This window comes from Hippopotamus amphibius, chromosome 4 (assembly GCF_030028045.1).
Source record: "Hippopotamus amphibius kiboko isolate mHipAmp2 chromosome 4, mHipAmp2.hap2, whole genome shotgun sequence".
NCBI lineage: Eukaryota > Metazoa > Chordata > Mammalia > Artiodactyla > Hippopotamidae > Hippopotamus > Hippopotamus amphibius.
In genome coordinates this window covers 33674723-33701680 of record NC_080189.1, presented here as the reverse complement: position 1 = coordinate 33701680, position 26958 = coordinate 33674723, and the positions used below count along the sequence as shown (strand labels likewise).

Below are 26958 nucleotides of genomic sequence, written 5' to 3'. Positions count from 1 at the left end.
AATGCTGAGTCATCCCAGCCAAGAACGTGACATGTCTATTTATTCAATCTCCCTTTGTTTTAGTCAGTATAGTTTTAAACTTCTCTTCATTGAATCTTTCACATTTCTTTTACATTTACCTTAAGATATTTATATATATTTTTGCTCCTGAGACTGGGATCTATTATCTGATTGTATTCTCAAGCTGGCTATTAGTTGCAAATTGGAAGCCAACTGAATTTTTCATGTTAATTAAAAGAAAACTATCTCACTTTATGATTACTATTTCTAACAGTTTTTGAGTTCGTGCTTGGGTTTACCAAGCATATATTCATATAATCTAAAATATAAATCTGTCTCCTCTTTCCTAATAAAAAAAGGCCTAATAGTTTGATCAAAGGTAACACAGTTCAATGGTTTAGAACAGTTGTTGGCAATTATTTTCTGTAAAGGGCAAGAAAGTAAGTATTTTAGGCTTAATGGGGCATACAGGGCTGTGTCATAACCACTGAACTCTGCTATTGCAGCACAAAGGTAGCCACAGACGATACATAAAGGAATGAGCATGGCTCTGTTCTAGTCACACTTTAAAGGTTTTGCAAAAAATCCTAGAGTATAAGAAGTATATTTATAAATGTAAGTAAAGTCGGTCTGCCAAAGTTAAAATCTAGTCTTCAGCATTTATTGGCCATGTAACCTTAGGCAAGTTTCTTAAACTCTCATTGCCTCAGTTTCTACAACTTTATATGGGCATAATAATAGTTTCTACATTTGTGGCACCTACTTGTGATAGTATCATGATCTGTGGTAATGAAATAATAATGTTCAATAATCAGAATAGTACTAGGCATAAAATAAATGCTCTGTCATTATTAGCTACTTTTATTATTGTTTGTATGTCTTGTTTTCTTCTCTTACCTAACTAAACTGCCTTGCAGTTCCCAAAACAATATAAGACAAAATAAGCTTATAATAAGCATCCTTGTTTTGTTCTTGACATTAGTGCAAACTCTGTTAGTGTTTCTCTGTTAAGCATATGACTTGTTTAGGTTTCAAATATATGTGTATGAAATTAACTATCATCTAATCAAATTTTGCTAAGGTTACAAAAGTCAGAATAAGACTTTAACTTCTATAAAAACACCCTTCTGGCATCTATTATAATGATAACCTCCTTTTTAAAAAGCTCTTGACATATTTATAAAATTTATTTCCCTAATACTGAACCATTTTCCTATGAAATAGAAATTCTGACATGGATCTCATTTGATCATTGTATATTATTCATTTATTTTGCAGATAAAATTCACCTTGCTGATATTTCATTAAGGAATTTTTGTATTTATAGTTATAACTGAGATTGATTTATAAAGTTTGTTGGACTGGATAATTTTTTTTTTACTGGATTTCAAAATTAGAATTATGTTTCCTTTTTAAAAAAGAACTCTCTCTTCTTTTATACTCTGGAACTATTCAAATTGTACTAGTGTAATCTATACCTTGGAAGTTTAAAAGAAATGACCTGTTAAACTCTCTGAATCCAGGACTTTGGAAGCTGGCTTCATGACAGTTTTTCTCAAAAGAGAGAGAAAAATCACAACATAAAAATGTAAAAAAACAACAACCAAAAACAGCATAAATAAATAAAAACAAACTAGAAATAGCATCTTCAACACATGTAACAATAAAAAGCTAAAAGAAGCAGTATACAAAAAGGTCTTATAAAAATCGATAAGACATATGTGGACCATCAAACAGAAAAATGGTCAGAAAAGGTCAAACACAATTAATAGAAAAAGAAATACATATAAACCACTAACAAAAATGTGGAAGACTAATCAATTAAGTATTACTGAAAAGCATGCAAACTAAAATGAAGTATTATTTACAAATCAGATTGGAAAATTTAGAACATCAAAATACCCAATGATATCACTGTGTGGGTTCTTTCAAATACTATGGGAGGTAGTATAAAGTGATTCCACTTTTTCAGAAGACAATTGTGATAGATGGCAGCATCTATCACAATTCTAAATAAACATGTATCTTTGAATCAGAAATTTCACTTTAGGAATGTATTGTATAGAAAACCTACCCAAGTTGCCAGATATGTTCACTGTAGCATTTTTTTTGTAATATTAAAAAACTGAAAACAATCCAAATGTTCTTCAATAAAATATTAGGTTAAGTAATGATATCATATCCATATAGTGGAATATTATGCAGCCATTATGAAGAGAGAACTCTATCTATACATACTGGCAGGTATAGTGTCCATGAAACACTGTTCAGTTAAATAAGCCAATTGCAATACAGTATATAGCATAAAATCTCATTTAAAAGCAAAGAAAACAAAAGAAAAACTCTAACACATGGAAGAAGTTCTGCAAGAATATATAACAACCAACTACGGTATAGGGAAAACACAACACTTTTCATTTCCTAAGTTACACATTGTTTAAAAAAAAATTTTTTTTTAGCTTCAAAATCTTTGTTTTTTGTTTAAGAACTTTTATTGAGATATAACTGACATACAATAAACTGCATATATTTAAAGTGTACAATTTGATTTTTTTCTTATTAGTAATATATATATGGCAATCCCAATCTCCCAATTCATCCCACCCCAACCCCCCATCACACACACTTGGTATCTGTATTTCTGCCTTGCAAACCAGCTGATCTGTACCATTTTTCTATATTCTGCATATATGCATTACTATATGATATTTGTTTTTCTCTTTCTGACTTACTTCACTCTGTATGACAGTCTCTAGGTCCATCCATGTCTCTATGAATGTCCCAATTTCGTTCATTGTTACAGCTGAGTAATATTCCATTGTATATATGTACCACATCTTCTTTATCCATTCCTCTGTTGATGGACATTTAGGTTGCTTCCATGACCTGGCTATTGTAAATAGTGCTGCAATGAACATTGGGGTGCATGTGTCTTTTTTAATTATGGTGTTTTCTGGGTATATGCCCAGTAGTGGGACTGCTGGGTCATACGGTAATTCTATTTTCAGTCTTTCAAGGAACCTCCATACTGTTCTCCATAGTGGCTGTATCAATTTACATTCCCACCAACAGTGCAAAAGGGTTCCCTTTTCTCCACACCCTCTCTAGCACTTGTTTGTAGATTTCTGATTATGCCCATTCTAACTGGTCACACCTTTTGATTTGCATTTCTCTAATAATTAGTGATGTTGAGCAGCTTTTCATGTGCCTCTTGGCCATCCGTATGTCTTCTTTGGAAAAATGCCTATTTAGGTCTTCTGCCCATTTTTTGATTGGGTTGTTTGTTTTTTTGGTATTGAGTTGCATGAACTGTTTACATATTTTGGAGATTAATCCTTTATCTGTTGATCCGTTTGCAAATATTTTTTCCCATTCTGAGGGTTGTCCTTTCATCTTGCTTACAGTTTCCTTTACTGTGCAAAAGCTTTGAAGTTTCATTAGGTCCCATTTATTTATTTTTGTTTTTATTTCTGTTACTCTAGGAGGTGGGTCAAAAAAGATCTTGCTGTGATTTATGTCAAAGAGTGCTCTACCTATGTTTTCCTTTAGGAGTTTTATAGTCTCTGGCCTTACATGTAGGTCTTTAATCCATTTTGAGTTTATTTTTGTGTATGGTGTTAGGGAGTGTTCTCATTTCATTCTTTTACATGTTGCTGTCCAGTTTTCCCAGCACCACTTATTGAAGAGGCTTTTTCTCCATTGTATATCCTTGCCTCCTTTGTCATAGATTAGTTGACCATAGTTTATCTCTGGGCTTTCTATCCTGTTCCATTGATCTATATTTCTGTTTTTGTGCCAGTACCATACTGTCTTGATTACTGTAGCTGTGTAGTATAGTCTGAAGTCAGGGAGTCTGATTCCTCCAGCTCCGTTTTTTTCCCTCAAGATTGCTTTGGCTATTTGAGGTCTTTTGTGTCTCCATACAAATTTTAGGACTTTTTGTTCTAGTTCTGTGAAAAATGCCAGTGGTAAGTTGATAGGGATTGTATTGAGTCTGTAGGTTGCTTTGGGTAGCAATGTTTGTATAGCAAGAACATTGCTATACAATGTTCTTGGATTGATTCTTCCAATCCAAGAACATGGTATATCTCTTCACCTATTTGTGTCATCTTTGATTTCTTTCATTAGTGTCTTATAGTTTTCTGAGTACAGGTCTTTAACCTTCTTAGTTAGGTTTATTCCTAGGTATTTATTCTTTTTGTTGCACACATGGTTTAAAAAAATTAATAGGAATATTTTATGACCAGAATTTTAAATAAAAATAAAATTTGAAAACTTTCTTGAGGTATTCAGGCACAATGACTTGCTAGTTTTAATTCTGAATATATAGTCCCTGGCTTTGGCAAGAGCAAGCCTTTTAACTGGACCTCCCAGCTCCAATTCATCCTTAAATGCTGACAGAAATACCTTTATAAAATGCTAGTATGTTCAGTCTTAAAGTTTTCAATAGCTTTCAGGATGAAATTCATATATCTTAGCATGGGTTACACAAGTTATTATCTAGCCACTGCCAAATTCTACTTCATTTTCTACTCTGTCATATGATCTGCTTACATAACATAATTGCCCAAATGAAATGTGCTCTCTCATCCTTCTCTGCCTGCACATGTACCTTCCTCTACATTGAATATTCTTTTCTTCCATTTTCAGTTGGCTAAATCCTATTTATTCATCAAACCTCAGTTCAAATAGATAAACCTCTAGGAAGCTTTCACTTGTCATCTTCAACTCAGTTAAATTCTGATTTCTATTCCTAGAGACACCCTCTACTGTCTCTAATCTTACAATGTTGTAAATGCCTATAGTATTAAAATTTCTTCTACTATATTTTCAAATATAGTAGAGGCAGGGACTGGGTCTTTTATCTTGTATCTCCTAGTGCTTAGCATATTATTGTTTAACAAAACCAAGTTTAATTTACCAGTGATATTAAGTTGGTTTTCTAATTCATCTGCCAAACTTCCTCAAAATTGTTAACAATCAGGAGCTGGTTAAAAAGAATAAAGTTTATGTACATTTTTTTTTCTTCCTGGATGATACAGAGCCTTTTATTCATCTCACTTTCTAGTTATTTCATTTGAATAAAGCCTCCACTAGAGGGCATCCAAGGAAAAGTAGAACCAAAACTCAGTCTGACAGGGGAAAAGAATGTACCTTCTTAGTGATGTATTTATTACTTCTCTGTACCAAGGGGAAAATGGCTACTTTGTTTTCCTGTCACATTTTCACAGGTCAGTATTATCTACTGTTTTTAGTCTGCTTTAAACAATCAGTTTTTAGCTGGGAGATTAATGAAATAACTATGATAAAGGAGATTTTGAAAATGATAAAAGGCTGTGAATTGACCATCCATTTCCAGTTATTACAGTACTTTCATGAGATCAACCCTTCCACTAACAAAGGCTATATTAAAGCTGATAAAATACAAAATGCGTTTGAAGGCACTATAGTAGACCAAGCAAGGCAGCTAGAACATGAGAAGTCAAGATCCTGGGGAGAAAAGAAGCATCTGTTGAATTGAGTCCTACATTCTCTGACATGTTTTCCCTTGAGACGCTTGCCAATTCCTGGGTGGCATAAGTAGAAAGCACGACCGCTAGGTCTTCTTTTTGCTAGAGACACAAAAATTGAAGTTAAGCACTACCAACCAAGAACTTCAAGGATTAACTGTCTGGAAAAAAAGAAAAATGGCCCTTCAGAGAAGGGATCTTCTGCTGGGCTTTTACCTTCAAGGCATTTGCAGATTCCTAAAACAAGCAAGATATGCGTGGGGAGGGAGGGAGGGAGGAAGACTACAAATTAGCTGCTAAAAGGCTGAAAAGCTAAGAAGGGCTTTTAGCATGCCTATAAAATTGAGGAGACAAAATCTGGAATTCATGACCCCCAAAGGGAGACTGACTCAAGTAAACACCCAAGTTTGAGTTGAGACCACTGAAGGGCTATAGGGGCAATAGACTAAACCCAACACCCAGATTTGAACCACTGTAATCCCTGATTAAATCAAGACTCTAACTGCTAGTCAGAAGAAAATTAAATATTTTCTGGAAGCACACAGACCTATACAAATGTTCATACATAATATCCATTATTCAATAAAAAAATTATTAGGCATTTTAGGAGACAGAACCAAGTGACCAAAAGAAAAGAGAAAGAAATAATGACAACAGATCTATAGATGTTATCAGAAACACACTTTAAAAATAAATATGATTAATATGCTCCAGAAAATAGAAGGCAAGTGAAAAATTTAATTAGAGAGCTCAATTTTAGGAAAAAAACAGAGGCAAGCAGAAATTTTGGGATGAAAATTAGGATTACTGAAATTAAGAAGGTGATAAATAGGTTTAATAGCAGATTAGCTACAGGAGAAGAGAATTAGTAACCTGGAAGCTAGGCTAGGAGAAAACACCCAAAAACTACTGTAATAAGTGGAGAGGAAAAAGGATGGAAAATAAAAGAATGTTAAGAGACATATGTAATATGGGTATAATGGTCTAAATCCCAGTAAGAGAGAAGAGGGAGGATGAAACAAAAGCAGTATCTAAAGAAATACTAGTAATACGATGAAATATATCAAACAATAGATTCAAGTTCTATGACCCCAAACTGAACAAATTTAAAGAAAATTATAGCTAGGGATATCATAGCAAAGTTGCTCAAAACAAGATATAAATAGAAAATCTTGGGACTTCCTAGGTGGTGCAGTGGTTAAGAATCTGCCTGCCAATGCAGAAGACACGGGTTGGATCCCTGCTCCAGGAAGATTCCACAAGCTGCGGAGCAACTAAGCCTGTATGCCACAATTATTGAGCTTATGCTCTAGGGCCCATGAGCCATAACTATTGAGCCCGTGTGCCTAGAGCCCATGCTCCACAACAAGAGAAGCCACCAAAATGGAGGAACCCGCACACCACAATGAAGAGTAGTCCCCACTCAACGCAACTAGAGAAAGCCCATGTGCAGCAAAAAAGACCCAACACAGCCAATAAATAAATACATTTTAAAAAATAATAAAACATTAAAAAAAAAGAAAATCTTAACTATCACAGGATAAAATCAACACTTTTAAAAGATCAATAAAACTAACAGCTAGCTTTTCCACAGAAACAATGGAGGCTAGGAGATAACAATAACGGCTTTAAAATACCAAAAGGAAGTTAACTCCTAACCTTGAAATCTATGCTCAATGAAAGTAACTTTCAAAATTAAAGCAAAATAAAATGGTTTTCATAAAAAAGACTTTGTCACCAGCAAATACACTAAAGAAAGGTTTTCAGAAGAAAAATGACCCCTGATTGAAACATGAAAATATAGGATGAAATGAAGAGAAAGGATGAATATGGGAGTAAATCTAAATAAAAGTAGATAATCATAACAATATAGCTGACAACAATTAAATGATAATAATGTATTGCAAGGTTAAAGATATATACAGATTTGGAATATATGACAATAATAGCACAAAGGCAGGGGTGGGATGGGCAAATGGAGTTAAAATATTCTCAGATTCTTGCCATTGTCCAGGAATTGGTAAAAGTGCTAATTTATAATAGACTCTAAGAAGTAGAGAATACACGTTATAATCTCTAGAGTAGCCATTCAAAGAATAGAAGAATGAGTAACAAGCAAGACAGGAAACTGAATAAAAAGATTAATGTAAAAACAATCTTGGAAAAAGAGAGCACTAATTAAATGGAACAGATATATCAGTATGTACCTTAATGCAAATGGACTAAATATTCCAATTAAAAGGAAACTATTATTAATCAATCTGGATTAAAAAAAGAACCATATGTTGCTAACTTTATGTAAATATACATAGAAAGGTTGAAAGCAAAAGGATGGAAAAAGAAATATTATACAAACACTAAAAGAAAACCGCTATAACCATAATAATATTAGAGTATATTATAATAAAGAAGAATTACTAAACATACAGAGGAGCACACTTCATAAGAATAAAAAGGTTAATGCATCAGGAATATGGTGGCCTTAAAACAAAAAAGCAAACGTTCAAGAAAATACAAATCACAGTATCTGGTACAGCAAGCAAGCAAAAACATCAGTAGCCATTCAGAAGATTTGAAAAACAGAACTAATAAATGTTGCCTAATTAACACACATAGACCATATATACCCAACTTTTGCCAAATTACATTCTTTTCTAGTACACATGGAACATATGCAAAAACTGACCACAGGCTGGGCCATGAAGAAAGTCTCACAAATTTCAAAGATCTGAAACCACACAGAATATGTTCTCTGACAACTGTGGAATTAAGCTAGAGATCAATTTGAAAAAAAAAAAAAAAGAGGGAGCAGTTTCTCAGAGCTATCTGAAATGCTGTCTCTCAGGCTGCAGTCCTCATTTTGCCTCAAATAAAACTTAACTCACAACTGTCAAAGAAAACAAAAAAACAAAAAACCTGGGAATTCCCTGGTGGACCAGTGGTTAGGACTCGGTACTTTCACTGCTGGGGCCTGGGTTCAATCCCTGGTCAGGGAACTAAGATCCTGCAAGCCATGCACTGTGGCCAAAAAATAAATAAATAAAAATAAAAATAAATTAAAAAGAAAACAAGGACAATTAAAAAATGGATATATGAAATATTTCTCAGGAATAAAAAGAAATGAATTATTGATACATAAAACATGGAGGTATCTAAAAAATGTTATGCTGAGTTAAAGAATTCAGACACACATACAAAACAATTTTTTTTAATTAAAAAAAGAAATCAGACGCTAAGAATTTATAACGTATTATGTTACTAACCAAAACACTAATCCAGGTAGAAAAAAAATAAGAGTGGTTGCCTTTAGGGTTCAGGGGATTGTCTCAGAAAGAACCTAAGGGAACTTCCTAGGTTAATAGAAAAATATTCTGTATTTTGAAAGGTCTGTGAGCTACCTGGGTATATATATCCATCAGAATTCAAACTGTACACTTAAGATCTATGCATTTCACTTTGTAAATCAGAACTCAATTAAAAAATGGAGTTAAAAATATGCCAAATTTTACTATATGATGTTTATAGATGGATGGATGGATGGATGGATGATTATATGTATGTATATTGGATAGATGATTTTATATTTATATAATACATAATCGAACATGGGCAGGAAATAGGCACACAAATTACAAGACTGGCTGCCTCTAGGAAAAAAAGAAGGAAAGTGAGTATGATTGAGGAGGATACAAAGGGGCCTTTAATCACAGTGTATTATTTTATTTAAAACATACTTAAAGCAAAATTAGAATCATTAGGCAAACATGGCTTTTTGAAGACAATATGAATTATAGCTTTGATATGTAGAAGTTTTATATGGTTTTTCTTAATTTTTAATGTCTTCTATTAGCTTTAATGAGTACTAATGTAGACTAAAAATTAATATCTTCATAAGATTTTAAGATCCAGTAAATTCTTGACTAAATAAAGGTCCTAATAATTGCACAATTCCACAGAGACATAATAAGAGGAGATATTAAACTTTCCCAGCAAGAATGGAATCACTTCTGTGTATTTATGAAGTTACTGCTATAACACTGGAATGTGGGAAAATTGTTGAAGAGGAAATATAACTGTAACACCATGCTTCCTATTAATGAAAATATCATCTATATGTGTATGGCAAGGCAGTATAATGGAAAAATATATTAATTCTTTATATCTTATGCTTCACTTGCATCACAATCATCCTTCTCCTAAAATTCTTTAGCACAGACCATTAATATATAGAAAGTAACCTATTCTGGTGGGAAAATGCTGAAATAAAGTATATTTAAGTAAGAAAAAAACTTTTAATTTTTGAAAGCTATGAAATCGAGACAAAATTTTAAATGTTATTTTTACACTGTTCACTTTTCCCAGGACTTCTAATATTACTGGACATTCCTGAATACAAAAAGTACAAACTAAGATAAAACTACTAAAATAGGTAAGTAACAAATTACTATATTTAATTGGATCTAAGACATCATCAATTTAAGGAGGCATACTAATGTCAGAGATGCTAATATGTGAAAAAATATGTATCATAAAACATGAAATATGGTTGGTTTTTATTTCAAATTAAATTTTTTGTGAAAATGTATCTGGGAACCTAAACATAATCAATACCAAAGTTCAAAGAGAGACTTCTGAAGAGGATGGATTATAACTTCTACGTATAAAGCATTTGAAATAATTATATTCACTATACCTGGGTAATCTTTTTGAGAAGTGTTAGGCAAAACTCCAGATTAACTTAAAAAAAATTCATTCTTTTAACAGAACAGAGTTAAAAGACTTACTGTTAAAGTCCATAATGTACATTCCCATTTAGACAGCATCCTATATCTCTTCTCTCTTTCTTGCTAAGCTACCAGAAAGGTAGTTTACATCCATTCTTTCCACATCCCCGACTCTCATTTATTCCTGACCCACTGCAATAACCCAGATTTTTTTCATACTGAAATAATCATTTTAGTGTTTAGTCATAACAGATAAGAATTAATATACTCATGCACTTATGTATATTTTATTAAAATGCTAACAAATGTTTAAAGAAAAATAATACCTATACTTATTTCGTTTTATAAATCGATCAGCAATGAACATTTTAGAGATCATGGCGCTCATAACACAGCACAGGAAATATTCCCAATTTAAGTAAATATAATATTTGGTAAGCACCAGAACTATAAAGTAGCAGCATGTTAAGTACTTTCATATTCATGATCTTATTTTAATTCTCATAGTCATCCTGCTAGTTAGCTAGATATCCTCTCTCTTGATGACAGAAGAAACTAAGCCTCATAGATTTCAAAAAGACTTAATAGTCAATTAGGAAGCTTGGACAAGTCATTAAGATAGCATTTGGACCCAGATTTTCAGGCTCTACATCATGCTTCATGCTTTCTGTGTTATATATGGATTAATATATTAATTACTTCACAAATGATAAGTTTCAGTTAAGTTTTATAAATACATAATCACTCTATATCAAATATATTAAATTCAATAAAAAACTTGATAAATATCACATGATAGAATTGTGAAGGAGCTGAAAAATAAATATGGTGCCATGCTAGTCAAGTGGCTTACAGTAAAATCAAGACTTTCATATATTAAACAAAAAGAACACATGACATGTATAAAAACGTGATAAACAAGATAATCACCCACCCAAAATCATAGTTTATGAACAAAAAGCACTCTTGTGAGCTGTAATAACATAGAGAAGCTTAACAGACTATTAATCTGGCCCTTGAAGGCATAATGTGAATGCACAATGAGGGGAAGAGAGGATATTCCAAACTGAAGAATAACAAAAGTAAAAACATAGTCAGGAATGATTATGTATCTGAGGAACATCACTGAAATTGTATAAATGAAATAAAAGTTAGATATTAGGGAGTAGCAAGAATAGGTGGGATCAAACTATGGAGAGTTTTGGATTTCAACTTACAGACAAAAGGAAGTGTATGTTCTACACGTAACAGCATATAGGACTGCCTAAAGTGCAGACAGAAACATCAGTTAGGAAGCTATTAAAGTCACTCCTGAGGTGGGATGATAAATATCAAAACTGCAATAAATCTAAGAGACATTACAAAGAAAGAACAAATTATATATAAAAGTGAATGGAAAAGTTTGAGATAAATATCAATTTTTCTTGGTATAAATTTATGTTCAAAATTTGAAATTAACTATTGCTTTAAGCATAGAGTAAAAAAGGAAATAGAATAATTATGGCCATGAAGAAAATACATTTAGGGTGACATGGTAAATAATCAGGACTGTCCACCCAACACTGTAGAATCTCCTTCTGTGAACACAGTAAGATTATACTTCCTTACTCCTTTGAAGTTTGATATGACCATGTGACCAGAATTAAACAGAAGACATGGCATAGGTCTCTGCCAGGTGGAAACTTTAGTAGCCAGCACACAATTTACCACTGGTGCCAGACACAAATAAGACAAAGTCAGGTCAGAATTTGAAAGGTTTTTGTTCTTGTTTTTTTAAATCTTGGTTTCTGTGCATGTGTTTTGAGAGATGAGTGTCAAGGGTTCATTAGCTAGCTTTCCCCACCTCTCTATCCTCTCCATGCTGTGCTTTCAAAAGGATCAAGCAGATTTCCACATACATAAATAGCAATATTAATCCTATGCCCTATATATACAAGGTAGCACTAAGATATTTGTCACTGTTTGCATACACATGAAACTGATAACAAAGATAAGATCAGCTCCTATATGCAGATAAAGAAAAGACCTGAAAATAAAAAGATGAGTATAGGACGTGGACAGGCAATCCATAAAAAAATAGAAAGAAAAAAAAATTCACAAAATAACAATTTCTAGTAATGTTTTCTAAATAATTTATTAAAAATTTTTTTTTCTCAAAATATTTTTGTGACTTCAGCCTATGTTTTCAGGGCAAAGATATATCACGTCATTACTTACAACTAGAAAACAAGTTAATATTGTAATCTAAAATTACACCTCAATCTACCAAACTGTTCCAGTGACGTTTACAACTAAATTTATATTGTGATAAAGAAAGCAACATTTTTCCCAGAGTATTTTCTGTACAGGCAATAACATTCAACAAGTTAACAATCACACAATAATTACGTCAAAACCTTGGACACTAGTTAATGTGTGCTCTCTTATCAATGGTAATAAAACATCTATTGAAATCAAAATGCCACATCATTTTACAAAACCCTTATCTCATGACTAAGCAATGTGAATATAACAAACTCCTCTGCCAGAAAAATTGCCTTCTAAATGTAAATATATCTTTGTTTTTTTTTAATGTAAGAAAATGTTTTAGCAAATTGGGGGAAAAACACACAATTCCTAAAAACAGAAATGTTAATTATATATACTTTTTAAAGGCTTATTATTACTCAAACTATAAAAATGTCAACTGTAGGACTTCCCTAGTGGCACAGTGGTTAAGAATTCACCTGCCAATGCAGGGAACATGGGTTTGATCCCTGCTCCACATGCTGTGGAGCAACTAAGCCTGTGCACCACAACTACTGAGCCTGCACTCTAGAGCCCAGGAGCCACAACTATTAAGCCCATGTGCCACAACTACTGAAGCCCACATGCCTAGAGCCCGTGCTCTGCAGCAAGAGAAGCCACCACAATGAGAAGCCTGCACACCACAACGAAGAAGCCTTGCTGCAACTAGAGAAAGCCCACACGCAGCAACAAAGACCCAATGCAGCCAATAAATAAATAAATTTATTTATTTATTTATTTATTTTAAAAAAAGGCCACTGCAAATTTAACGCTAGACTGAAGAAGGTTTTGAATTTTATCGTATACCCAAGAGCCTAATATAGACCTTTTAGACTTTAATAATTTATCATATAATCTGTTACTGCATTATCAATATAAAAAAATAAGGAATGATGAAGTCCATACCATGGCACAACTGCCAAGTTTCAATTAATTTAGTTGTAGGCTGACTTGTTTTCAGAGCTAAATACGATTATGCTGAATTAAAGTGATAGTATTTTTCTGTTCACATACTTCCTTTTGCAATCTATGGACTTCTCAAGTAAAAATATTCGAGTACCTACAATAATTTAGGGAAAGAGAGGAAAAAAACCCAAAGATAATAAGGCAATTTAAGACGTGTTTGGCAACAATTAGAAAAGACATGCTGTTTAAACTGGTTGCGTTGAAAAATCCTCAAACTAGACAAGATGGGAAATCTAAATACATTCCAATGATGGACACTATTCACATCAAACCTGTAAATTCCCTTACGAAATCTTTGCTACATTCAAAGGCTTAAACACTTGATTGCCAACTTTCAGTTCTGTAAAAATAACATACCATCTACCACTGAGCAGTATGGATTACACTAGAGAACATGTTTAAGAGCAATGAACATAGTGCCTGGTACACAGGAAATACTGAATAAATGTTTCATTTAAAAACAAAATAAAAAAACCTAACCCCAGAAACAAATTTCTAAAGCCAAAATTAAAAAATCAGTATTAAATTATTATATTTGCTAGACACAGGACACTAAGTAGTGTCAGTGGCAAGATCGAAAACAAAACATGATTTGTATTAATTTAAAAATGGCTTTCAAGTTGTCAGGTTTTTTCCATTAGTCCTACAGGAGGGAAAATAGAAAGAATTTTTAATATTAAGAAAACCTAACAAAAGAACAAGGTAGATCTGTGTGTACTCACACTTAACTGATCATTAAATAATAAATCATGCTATTTTCAACAAGGTTAAAAAAAAAGTCTGCATGGAATACAAAGAGTTAAAGAGATAACAGAAGATAAATAAATAAAAAACAATTAAAAAATTTAGAAGATGTCGATTTCTACTTCCAGTAATGGCAAGCTAAATTTGGATCAAAATTGCGAAGGCTTTTAAAATAGCTAGTTTTTTTTTTTTTTTTTTTTTACTTTCTTAAAGACTGAAGAACAGGATATCAAAGAACTACTGAGCCAAACTACAGGTGGCAAAAACCCAAAGAGGTAAATAAATTTAGCATTCACAGTTGCTTTTGCCTTAAGGGCATTTGTCAGTTCCTAAGAACCCAATGCAAAATTGAGCGTGTGGCTTTGGTGGCTTCTAAGTTCAAGATGAACATAATTCAAAGCACCAGACATGTACAAAGTAGAGAGGTTACTAAACCATACCCAAGGCACATTAATCTGGTACTGTAAGTACCTTTAGGGTAAGGATGAACCAGAAATAAACCAGCTGTTTAGGTTTAATTTATAGTACCAAAATGGTCCAGGGAACTTCAACCCCTAAACTTAGATTACATGAGTCCTGGACCAATAGTGCCCTAGGCACCTTTAAGAAATATACAAAATCCTCTCTGATGGATCACCCTAGGTCTCATATTATTCCAACAAGCTTTAAAACCTAATGACTAGCACCTAGTCATGAGTGAGAAGCAAAAGAAAGTATTGCTAACAGAGACAAACCCACAAAGATCTCAGATACTGTAACTGTTACATCTAGAGTATATGTTTACCATATTAAACAAGTTTTATTTAGAGTTTGAAAATATTTTCAGGGAACAAGAAGCTATAAGCTTCTTTATAACACTTTGTAATACCTTATAACTTCTTTATAATACTGCCTATTTTAAAAAAATCAAACAATTTCTAGAAAGAAAAAAAGTAACTGAAATTATGAACTCAACTGATGAGTTTAACAATAAATTAGAAGCGAAATGAGATTCAATGACCTAGAAGGCAGATTAGAAGCTATTATCCAAAATGTGACACAGTGAAACAAAAAGATTGAAAATAAAGAAGACAGACATTGAGGATACAGTGAGAAGGTCTAATAGGTATACAATCAGAGACCCAGAAAGAGAGAAAAGAACAGGAGAGAGGTAATATTTAAAGAGATGATGGATGAGACTTCTCCAGAACTGAGGCACCAACCCTAAATTTAGAAGCTTGTCATAATAATCTTGAAGTGGCAGATACCTTAATGATACCTACCACATTAAATTGATATGTTTTTCATTAGTCATTTTCAAGATGAAACAGAGAAATGTTTGAAGAAACTAAGAAAATTTTGCCTAGGAAATTGTGCCTAGGAAATGGACACCTAGGAATCAAATGTGCTAGTAGACCTGAAAGTCTACATACAAAATTTGGGAACAACAGAAAACTTCAAAGCAGATGAAAGTTGCTCTTTTAAACAATCTTTAATAAATCTGAATATTATTAAATATTCACCGTAACAATGAACTAGAATGGCTAAGGAAGTAAAAGAAACGCTGAAAACGATATAACAGCATTTAGTGATACTGATGTTCAGCACTGGTACACAAACGGCTTGCTGAACCAAATCAAACAACAAACACCAGTAAGCATTCAGCAGGTAAAACAGAAGCAGATAGTCACAGCTATTTGAAGAACTGACAAGACACTCATCTACTATTTAGCTTAACTAGGACCCAAGCTAGAAAAGCGGGCATTGCTCAAAAAGACTTCAAGCCTCAGATGCCTGGGACAAACATTTAGTCAAAAAATGCACTAAACTGTACACTTAAAATGGTTAAAATGGCAAATTTCATGTTATAAATATTTTACCACAATTTTTTAAATTAAAAAAAAAGAAGAAAAGAGAGTTAGGGAAGGGAGGGAGGGGAATAGGTATGACTTCATAGTTTTATGGAAACTTTAAAGGAAAATACACAGGAATCTGGGGAAGAGTTCAAGAAAGGAGTGAGATGAAAAACACTGTGGAAGACAAGCTAAGGGACTGGCTACAGGTGCTTGGACCTAATACCAGGAGCTGCTAGGGACAGGGAATCATGAACTATGTTGTCAGCACTCACCCTGCCTTAGCACAAAGCACGACAAAATGTTTTCAATTCTGCCTGTTGAAGTATTCTAACAACTTCACCACCTTTTAAATATCCTATTCTGTCTTTTCTTTCAATTTCCAAGCCAATCAATTTTCCGCATGATTGGGTCTGCTTTTTTTGTCAGGCCATAAAGACTTTTGTCACACCTCTTTAAATTAGTACAGAATGTCTGTACAATGGAATACTACTCAGCAATAAAAAGTAACAGATTTTTGATACATACAACGTGAATTTTTAAAACATTATCTTAAGTGAAAAATTCTGTATAATTATATTTATGTAACATTTTAGAATAGCAAAAAATAATTTATAGTGTTAAAAGTAAGTTCCAGAGCACTGGGGGGGGCATGAGGGAACTTTCTGGGATGACAGAAATGTCCCATGTTGGGGTGTGAGTTACACAAATGTGAGCATTTGTCAAAAGTGATCCAACTGAAAATCTGAATATTTAACTGTATGTAAATTACACACAATAAAAAACTTTAAACTATTATAGAATTTCCTCAGTACCATTCAGCAAGACCTCTAATTAATTAAGTATAGGGAATTTAACAGTTTCCTCTTAACTTTTACTCTTCAATTTACTTTTAGTGCAAACAGAACCAAGTGATACATTTGATTTAAGTGATTCACTTCCATTATAAGACCTAAAATGATCTTCCTGCTTCTAATACAGGTAAAACCCTCCTTTTCTTTTTTCCATATTATATACAAACTAAGACTCTGTCTTTTATGTTATAGCCATAGAATAGGGCTTCCATGCTACTTTATATACTGAAGCTGAGACTTCTGTCTTCTAGCTTAGAGGTTGACTTCTAAGACTTTTCTGTTACTTTAACTTCATGAAACAAGACTACTGATCTCATTTTAATTAAAAAAAAAAGTTACAGGTCAACTTCCTTTGCAACTGGCAAGTATATGACCATCAAGCTTTCACAAAAACTATCCATTTATGTTTTATGGCTGACTCTTCACCTGTGCTCTTTTTCTTGAGAGGTAATTTTTCTCAGCAGAAGAACTGCAACAAAACAGGCTATTTCAATAGCTTGAAAGTAAATTCATCTAATATGTTTTTCTCTTTTATAACTGAATAGGAGTTCCCTCACGTATGCCTTATATCTTCTAGCATTTTGTACATGAGACTAAAACTCCCAATCTTCTAATAGGTTTCGATTTTTGCCACTGTTAATGAATTATCTATAAAATTCCCCCAGATCTCACTGCACTCTCCTGTGTCCTGAGATTTTTTTCTTTTATACTGCCAGCATGCTATCCCCATAGACCCACTAATGCTATCTGTATAAAATTTGGAGCCTAGAAACACTAATTGCCATGACTAATTCTCCTTTTAGCTCTATCAAGATCCTTTTCTGCAAGAAAACACAATTCAATCATTTTATTGCTTTATGCTTTGAGCATTAAAATAAAAGCAGTTGAATAGTTTGTTTTTTCAGGTATTTCTCATATTTGTTAATTAGATGCAGATGTTCTTTTCTTCAGCCACGATGTAGAAGTCTCTATTTTAGTTGAGCACATACCAATCTAAATCTTGTACTCTTTCAAATTCGTAAAGTTTTCTAGAGTTTTGAGATGCTAACCCTGTGTTATTCTAATTCAAATGAAATATGTTTTTTCCAAATACTCCCTGTGTATCTAAAAGACACCTTTTAGTTCTTAAGAAAATAGAATAGTCTAGAACCTATGACACTGGTTTGCTTGACTTCTCCTTCAGTGTGTTTAGAAGATAGTAAGTGATTGGGAGCATGTATAATATCTTGCTGAAGTAGGAAAAACTGAAGAGCACCAACAAAAAACAATTTTCCAATGAAACCAGATAGGCAAGTCTTATCATAAGTCATTGCTAAAAGTACAAATCAAAATTACAGCGCCCGTGGAAGTTTACTTCAGTAAGGTATCCTGGAGTTCCCAATTCCAAGGTACAATCAGATTCAAAAGTTATATCTAACTAGGGATTATACTATAAATGACAGAATAAAAGTTCCTGTGAATTGATTTGCTAAGAATTTACAGGTAGTTTCTTTCCCAGTTCTTTTCAAATCTTTATTTGTTAAATACTGATTATTCACTCCATAAGCTTTGACTTTTCTTACACTAGATTTTTCAACCGTGGCACTTGTGACATTTTGAGAAGGGCAATTCTTTGTTTTGAAGGGCTGTCCTACACATTGTAGGATGTTTAGTAGCATCCCTGGCCTCTATCCACTAGATGCCAGTAGCATCTCCCAGATGTGACAATCAAAAATGTTTCCAGACTTTGCCAGAAATCCACTTGAAGACCAAATAGACCTTGCTTGAACCACTCTACTAAATCAAAACCTGCATCTTAGAAAAGATCTGGGAATTATCTAAAGCTGTACAGTACCTTCCAAAGCTGCTGTACAGGTCACAGAAACTAAGCTAAGTTAGAAAAAAACTGCTAGAGTCAAGCCTAGTTACTTCTATATATCAGGCATTAGTTCATTATTATTTGAATTAATGAATTATAAATAATAATTCTGTTCACACTAGACATTTTCTTGGGTTACTTCCCACTTGCTTCATTTTGCATATTAAATAAAACAGTAAGAGCTTTAACAGGAAGTTGGAGCCAGATAAGAAGGAAGTCACTGATAGCAATTTTAAACAATCTGATTCATTTTTTTTATTATTGACATTTCAACAGATGCAAGATACATTCACTGCTTATCTTCTATGCATCTTGGCACTATTATATATATGATATAGTTAACTGGAAAAGTCTTGGGGAAATGGAAACATTTTGATATATTATTTTGGAATTCTTAGTATGTATAAAACTGTTTAGTGGGTAAGTGTTTTATAGAGAGAATACTAAGAGGCTTTACTTTTATAGCTCAATTATCATATTCTTTTGAGTGTGTAATTCAAAGGAAAATGATACAGTTTATTGTCATACTTTCCCTCTCATTCAACTTCTTAGGACATTCCTCTAAAAATTAAAAATTAAAAGACTACTTTGATGATATGCTCTTCCTTTGATACTCTTATACAACTGGAACCATGACATTATGACCTATTTTCATTCATCAGCTATATGGCCAAGTAAATACACACTGCTCATGATTTTTAAAAAATTATGCTGTCAAATGTTTAACATAATCAAAGAAAAAGCTGATAATTCAAGGAAAGTATCTTTACCATTTTTGTAGAAATAGTAAGGTTCTTACCTACAAGCAACATTTGGATCAGCATTTCTTGAAAGTAGTAGCTCTACACACTTCAAGATCTGTTCCTCTGAGCCACAAGCAGAACATGCAGTTATCAAAACAGTTTGCTTATCTACAGTGAAAGGAAAAGTAAGGAAAACACCACACACATCAGAAAGTATATTTAATTAACTTATTTTATCATTCAAAAGCTTCTAAATATTTACTGCATTCTTAAAATTCTATAACCTATTCCCAAATCTCTTGTTCTTATCAGATAACTTTGTATTCCTTCACCAAAAAATAAGATCAGGGATGAACTCTCAATTTCCAAAGTATATCTACAATTCATTTACTAATTTCCTTTCCCTATTCTCATTTCTTCTTCAAGAGAACAGACAAGTGGTTCAGAGCATGGGCTCTGGGCAGAGATACTGCCTGCAGCTGAATACTTTTTGGTTAATTAAAATTCACCTTGAACACATGGTTAAAAAACAATGATTGATAGTCTCTGATTTCACTTCTTTACTTCTCACTCATTTGACAACTCACTGAAATCTGTCTTATACCCAAACCATTCTACTGAAGATGTCCTAACTGCTACACCTATTGGTTTTTTTTTAGCCCTTTTTCTACTTGATCTCTCTTGGCTAACCCCATTTCCTAAAACTTCTTTTCTTGGCTCCTATGGCATCAACGGAGATCAGAGTAAATTTAAAAACAAAACAAAAAACAATTCTCAAGTAAGAACTGGGGAATTAAAAATAGGTCATGCCAGCCATGGTTTACATTTGTGGTTCAATATTGATCAAGTATAGAAATATAGATTCTGGTCCCAGTTCTATAACTGATAACTGTGACTCCAGTGATATCTTAATATCTTAGTAGACCTAACTTAGAGATAAGAAGCTAACGTCTGCCCTCCACCTGATGGGGCCTATGGGATACATAAAAGAATTTATGTGAACGTGCTGGGCAAAATGTAAAGTGTTTTTATAACTGTAAGGTATTCCTCTGATTATAAGAAGCAGGGGAAAAAAAACTATTAATCAATTTTTTGAGCAGAACATTTTATACACTTTTAAAAATCTCATTCCTAAGCATAGCTTTCACTGGGTGATATTTTAAATTGACATAATAAAAAGAAAAACCTACCACAGCAGCAGATTAAACATAAAAGTGTCAATAAGACAGGAATTTATATAAAATATATAAATAAAACAGAATGGAAATAATTTGACAAATATCTAATGTAGTAAAAAATTAACATGAAAATTAATTCTAAAATGAAACCTCTACCTGAATTATGAAATGAATTTGTGTATTGGAAACATGTAAAAATAATCAGTAATTCAATATAATAATTAAATAGGACTTGCACATATGCTCTTATTCTTCAAAAGCAATCAAAGCACTACTGAGTAGAAAACAATAACAAAGACAAACAAATCGATTTAATAAATTATCTTTGAAACAACTTTAAGTAATATAATTCAGAGCTGAGTTGTAAATTCCAAAGACTGATTTTCAATTTTAGCTTAATTTTCCACTAAGTTATCAGCTTGTCAATGTTTTCTTTCAAGGCATTTTACCTTAAAAATAACCAAAACTCTCTAGCATAGAAGTTAAAGGTATATAGTAATAACACAACCAGTTATAACAATAATATAAATGGAATCTACCTCTTTAGAAAGAGAGTTTTTCAAAACATCTATGGTTTCTAATTTGGTTTCATATTTATATTGTTTATATAACTTATAGGAAGATTTTTTTTAATTGCTTTAGTTTTTTTTTTCACTTTGCATAATAGCTGCTTGGGAATCAAGAAAATCATAGTAAACATAATCAGTTAGGTTATCTCAAACATCTTACCCCCACTATGATTTTTTTCAAGAACAAAGTTTTATTTTAAAGTGAATATATGAAAACAGAGCATGGAAAGTATATATCGCCACCAGCAAACAGAATATAATTAGGCTTCTAAACAAAGAAATATACAAAGTAAACTGTAACATATATTAATTATTTAAAACATCTTACCCTTATCAAAGCTTGCATTAGCACCTCTGTCCAAAAGGACCCGAACCAGCTCTACGCTGGAAACACTAGCAGCATACATAAGGGGAGTCCACCCGTACCGAAAGCTGGAATCTACACTGATGCCTGTCAATATAAACACAAGCTTTTAAAAGTCTCCCCCACCAAAAAAAAAAAAAATCACTGTCACCTTATTATGCTTAAAATACTGTGCTTAGTGATGTACATCACGTATTTTATAATGGAAGGGGATTTCTTGGTAATAATGGCTTCAGCAAAATAGAAACTAATTAAATATGAACTTTGATAAAATAGATAACTTCAGTTTCATTATAGTTCACTTCAGTTTCACTATATTCCAAGAAATTGGATCTGTTAAATGTTTTTTCACATAAATATCTATATATTTAAGATATAAGGTTTTTACGTTACCTTTTACTCTCTCAGGCAGTTAGAAAAGGTTTCACGGATGTAAAATGTCTTTTTAGTTAGAATATTATACATTTCTATGGAGACAAATACTAAATATATTCCTTATCAAAACTCCCTTAACTTTCTTCTCTATGAAAAAATTTAACCATGGGTACTGGCCAAACGTGAGGTTAAAAAGGTAGGTTAGGGTTCGATTATGAAAGCTCTATTAAGAAATGCAGACTGTACTTTTTGATCCAGAGATATACATCATTATATTCATATTATAAATGTAGGTACAACTGCTGAGTATGGGATAGGCGGCAGGGAGAACTGGTTATGGGGCTAGAAGTCCATGCAAAAGTCAGAGCAAGGGCAGTGGAGAAAGAGAAGAAGGAATACAAAAGGACATTTCAAAGGCCGGGTTATTAGAATTTAAAGTTACTTGGAGGAAGAGGAGTTTGGAAAAGAACAAAGAGAAAATAACTATCAACTTCTGCTTTGGACAAATGAATGAAACAGTGAGCTAGAAGAGGGAAAGGCACAGATGAGATATCAGGCCTGAGGAATAGGATAAAGTTTTAAATAGCCACCATCCAGAATCAGACAAGAAGGGATGGATAATAACTGTTAAGGAAGGATGAGAGCCAGCAGACCTTAAAATCCTCCATCATTAGTGGTACAAATCCTTGAAGTCATCTGATTTTACCCAATAGCACTGATTGGTTTAGTCACATAAAAAAGAAAAAAAAATGGTTGAACTGTTCTAGGTTTGGTTATAAGACTGAGGAGGAGCATAGAAGACATGATTCAAGGACAAGGTTACCATAAGACAGTAAACACAACCCATTAAATTTATGTAAAGCCTTTGCTATACAGAGACCAAGGTTTAAGTGGCAAACTCTCTTCAACCTAAGAAATATCTGCTAACCTTAAGAAAAGAAAAAAAAAAACGTTTTTCTGTTTCAAAGAAGGAAAACATATGTGAAAACCACTGAATATAGGCTTTCTTTAATACCTTATAATTTACAGGTTTTATAGTCTCTGGCTATAAACTATTCCATTTGCAAGATGAAGGTCATTATCACTGAAGGAATGCAAACTTGTTAGGGAGGACGCACTTCTTTTCTGCAGGGACGCTAAGTTGCTTAAAGATTATATTTGTCAAATTCCCAATTAACTAACTTTAATTGATATAAGGTGCATGATAATTCCTGGGAGAAAACAACAGAAAACTGTCTTAGTACATATATATACTGCTGGCCCAACTTTTCTCTAACAAACTTTCTAAACTGCTGCAACTGAAAGCATATGAATGAGATCAGAGAAAAGATTATTTTGTTTTCTCATTATTCTTTCCTTGTTGACATTACTGCTCAAACTGACAGCAAAAGTAAAAAGGAAAAGGTGTGAAGATAAAGATAAGCAAATGTGGCATTTCAGTATAAAAATTCTTAATAATCATCACCTCTAAACTCAAAAAAGTTAGTAAGCACATATTATGTTCTAAGCATAATGCAAAAAAAGATAAGTTTAAAAAGACTGACACCATATATTTATATAGCTCAAAAACATTCAAAATAACACTATATTGTTTGGGGATATATACACATACATAGTAAAAGTATAAAGATATGCACAGGAATAAATAAATAAATAAATAAATAAATAAATACCAACTACAGGAAAGTGGTAAATATTCAATTTAATACACAGAAAGATGTCCTGAGACCCAAGACAGAATTATGTTTTTATAAAGAAACAGATGCTCTGAAAGTTTAAATGACTTTCCCAAGGAAGCACACTGAGTAGGAGATAGGCTGGAAGAGGTAAATCCAGATAGATTCCTACTTCATTCTCATTTACACACTGACACAACCAACACATGCAAATAACATAACTAAAATGTGCATAACTAGAAACAATTCTTGAGAAACCACAGTAATAATTATGGACAAGTAAATGCTGAGAAAAGTGAGTAAGGATTACCAAAGTGGTGAAGGATGAGTCAGAGTAGACCTTTTGAAGGAGGTGGAAGAACTGATGTAAGGTAATCAGCGTGGCATTCCAAATTTGTGTTAGGGGAAGAAAATAAGGCTGAGAGAACTCAGAGTCAAGTAAGATATGTAGGACACCTGATATAGTAACATTCACTGTGCTTCCATTGGAAAAGCAACTCAAATCTTTTAAAATAAGGAATCTTTGTGAACTGAGGCAACTGTGTTAGGTTGAAACTATCCCTTAACTCTCACCAGAATCTAGCAGCTCCTCGACCAATGAAATATCTCCTGTGGTCAAAGCTTTCTTAAATGTTTCATGTTTTTCTTCAATGGGTAACGGTCCTTTTAATTTCTAAAAAAGAGCAGAAAGTGAAAAAAATTTCCTGTTACACATATTTTCATTTCCACTGCACCGGGAAGCAATAATGATTGGTTTTAGATACATCTTTTTGGGGGGGTTGGGGGGAGGCAACATACAAAGTTGGTGACTAATTCATAACTAAAATTATCTTTAAACGGAATCCAAACCCAAGTGAAGAGCTACATCGACAACCTAAAGAAGCGCATTTGATGGAAAACACAGTAGGGAAACTGCGAGTTCGTTTGGAGTCCAAAAGCCTATATTTACACTGGAAAAAAAGGGAAACATTGGCGAGGAAAAGGTTTCATGGCCAGGGAAGGCCAATCCAGGTGCGGTCAAGACAAGGCCTCCTTTGCTACCTGAGCTGCCCGGTCGAGATACCCAATCTCCCAGCCGTCATCCTCGCTCTCGCTACTCTCGCCTCCACCAGCCACGGCCAGCCCGCGTAAGGGTCTGGCCGCCATGCCCGCGGGGCCTCTTCCTACAGCACTTGTCGCACGCCCACCAGCCTGCTCCCTCTGCGCCTGCGCACCGGGGAGCGCCTAGGGCTGCGCCGGAAGGGCTGCGCGAGAAGGCGCGACGCGCGAGCCTTGCGGCCTCGGGCGCTTGGGCGCAGGCGCTTGAGCGCGCGCAGCGCCTCTAGCCGCGTCTCGCCAGCTTTAAAGCCCCCAGGAAAGGAAAGGTGGCCCTGTGGCGGTTTTGGGGGGCTGAGGGGGTGGGACGGAACTGACCTCCTGGCCAGTGCTTCCAATTCCTTTGGAGGGTCTTACACTCTGTTGTTTTTAAGGTGTTTGCTTGATGAAGTTCTTGCTCTTTAAGGAATGCCCCACTTGTGGTAGAGGCAGAATGGGGATTTAAATGTCACAGAAGAGTAGGCTTTCGCTCCCATTATCTTGGCCTGCCCCGCTGCCAAATCCACTGGCAAACATGCGTCCCCTGGCCAGTGCTGTTGGCCAGAATACATCCCTGAGGAGCATCACCCATACCTACGAGGAGCCAACAGATAAATGGGAGCCGACAAAGGAACCAGGAGAATTCTTCCTTTAAATTTCGTGTGATCTCGGATCTCATCGTAGATTTGGAAACTTCGGAACATCAAAACACTTTCCCAAATAGGTAGTGTAGATGCCTTAAAGGACATAATCAAGAAAGGGAAGGAATGAGGGAGAGAGTGGATCAAAAGAGCCGGGAAGAAGAAATGATTTAAACTTTCGGAAAGTAAATGATACAAAAAACTCCAAGTGAAAGCGGCCCAAACTCACTTTTCCGCAACTATTCTAACTTCTAGATGAAATGTCGGTAACAGTGATTATCTTTGCCACCAGATGAAAGTAGACTTATCAACAAATAGGGCACATGTATGTACCTAGAGATAGTTTTAAAAGAATGTAGCCATGCACCGTTTTTAGAAAGTTTTGCAATATTTTCTTTTTCTTAAAGTCTTTGGTGTAAGATTTTAAAATTATTTACTTTAGAGGTTTTCACAGATAAATACTTCTAAGGCGTGTGGTTATCTAGGGGCCAGGTCTGTCTTTCTAAATGCCTTCATTCCGCATATGTTATGGATCACTGAGCAGAGCCAGGAACAACTAAGTCTGTGTAGACAACATCAAAGACAAACCAAGCTGCCTCATGGAACTCACATTTTAATGAAGGAAGACAGTAAGCAAGTAAACAAACAGGACTATTGCAGATTGCAGGTAACCCAAGGAAATAAGTGCTCAGTTTCTGGAATCAAATCACTTAGGTGGTTTCCTGGCCAAATCACTTACTACCAGGAGCTGCGTGCTGTTGGGTAATCAACTTATCCTCTTTCTTCTGCAGCAGTTCTCTTATCTGTAAAACAGGGATTATGATAGTACCCATCACAAAGGGTTGTTCGGAGGGTTAAATAAAGTAATGGGCTTGGAAAAGAGCCAGTCTCAGTGTAAGAGGTAAATAAATCTTAGCTACTATTATTATTATTTTAGATAGGGTAGTTGACCTGAGCAGAGTCATGAATGACAAGAAGAAGCCAGCCATAAAACATGGGAGAGCAGAGCTTTCTTGGTGGAGGAGGTGGTTGGTAACAAAGCCCTAAGGCAGGAAAAACCATGGACCCAGGCCTGGGACCAGGGTGGGGCAAGTGAAGACCCTAGGGAGCAAAATTTAAGACACTCTTCTCTCAAGGGTCTGTAAGTTCTCCTATTTTTCACCCTAGGTGTCTCACTTAATTTACCTCGTCCTTGCCCTGCTTGAACCAGAAAGGCCTGAGGCCGAAGCTTCGTTGAAGGAAGGGGTATGTGATGAGAGGACCTGTTGGCCTTAAGCAAGGATTTTTGGATTTTACTCTAAGAGCGATTGAACACAAATATTTCTAAACTGATGAAAGTCATGTTCTTGTGTGTGTGTGTGTGTGTGTGTGTATGTGTTTATTTAAAGATACTCAAATTCTTTTGTTAAGAGTTTTTTTTTTGGTTTGAGCATCTGGGTAAGTAGTGGTACCATTTGCTAAGAGGGGGAAGATCAGAGGATAAACTTGAAGATGAAGTGAGCATGCCCAAATTAAAATATTCAAAATCAAATGCTCAAATGTAGCTGTCAGGTGGGTAGTTGGA

The 26958-nt window shown here is 34.1% G+C and overlaps 1 protein-coding gene across 1 annotated transcript in view; it reads right to left on the bottom strand.

Annotated features, from left to right (window-relative positions):
• The window catches only part of ASZ1 (ankyrin repeat, SAM and basic leucine zipper domain containing 1), a 54134-nt gene extending 29300 nt beyond the window's left edge, over positions 1–24834 (bottom strand). The window contains exons 1-4 of the mRNA XM_057733661.1: positions 24721–24834; positions 24253–24352; positions 21593–21715; positions 19574–19685 (exon numbers count right to left, since the gene is read on the bottom strand). Of these exons, the coding sequence (XP_057589644.1) occupies positions 19574–19685; positions 21593–21715; positions 24253–24352; positions 24721–24825 (440 nt within the window). The 5' untranslated portion in view covers positions 24826–24834. The remainder of the gene's footprint in view (positions 1–19573; positions 19686–21592; positions 21716–24252; positions 24353–24720) is intronic.
• Between the last annotated feature and the right edge of the window lie 2124 nt (positions 24835–26958).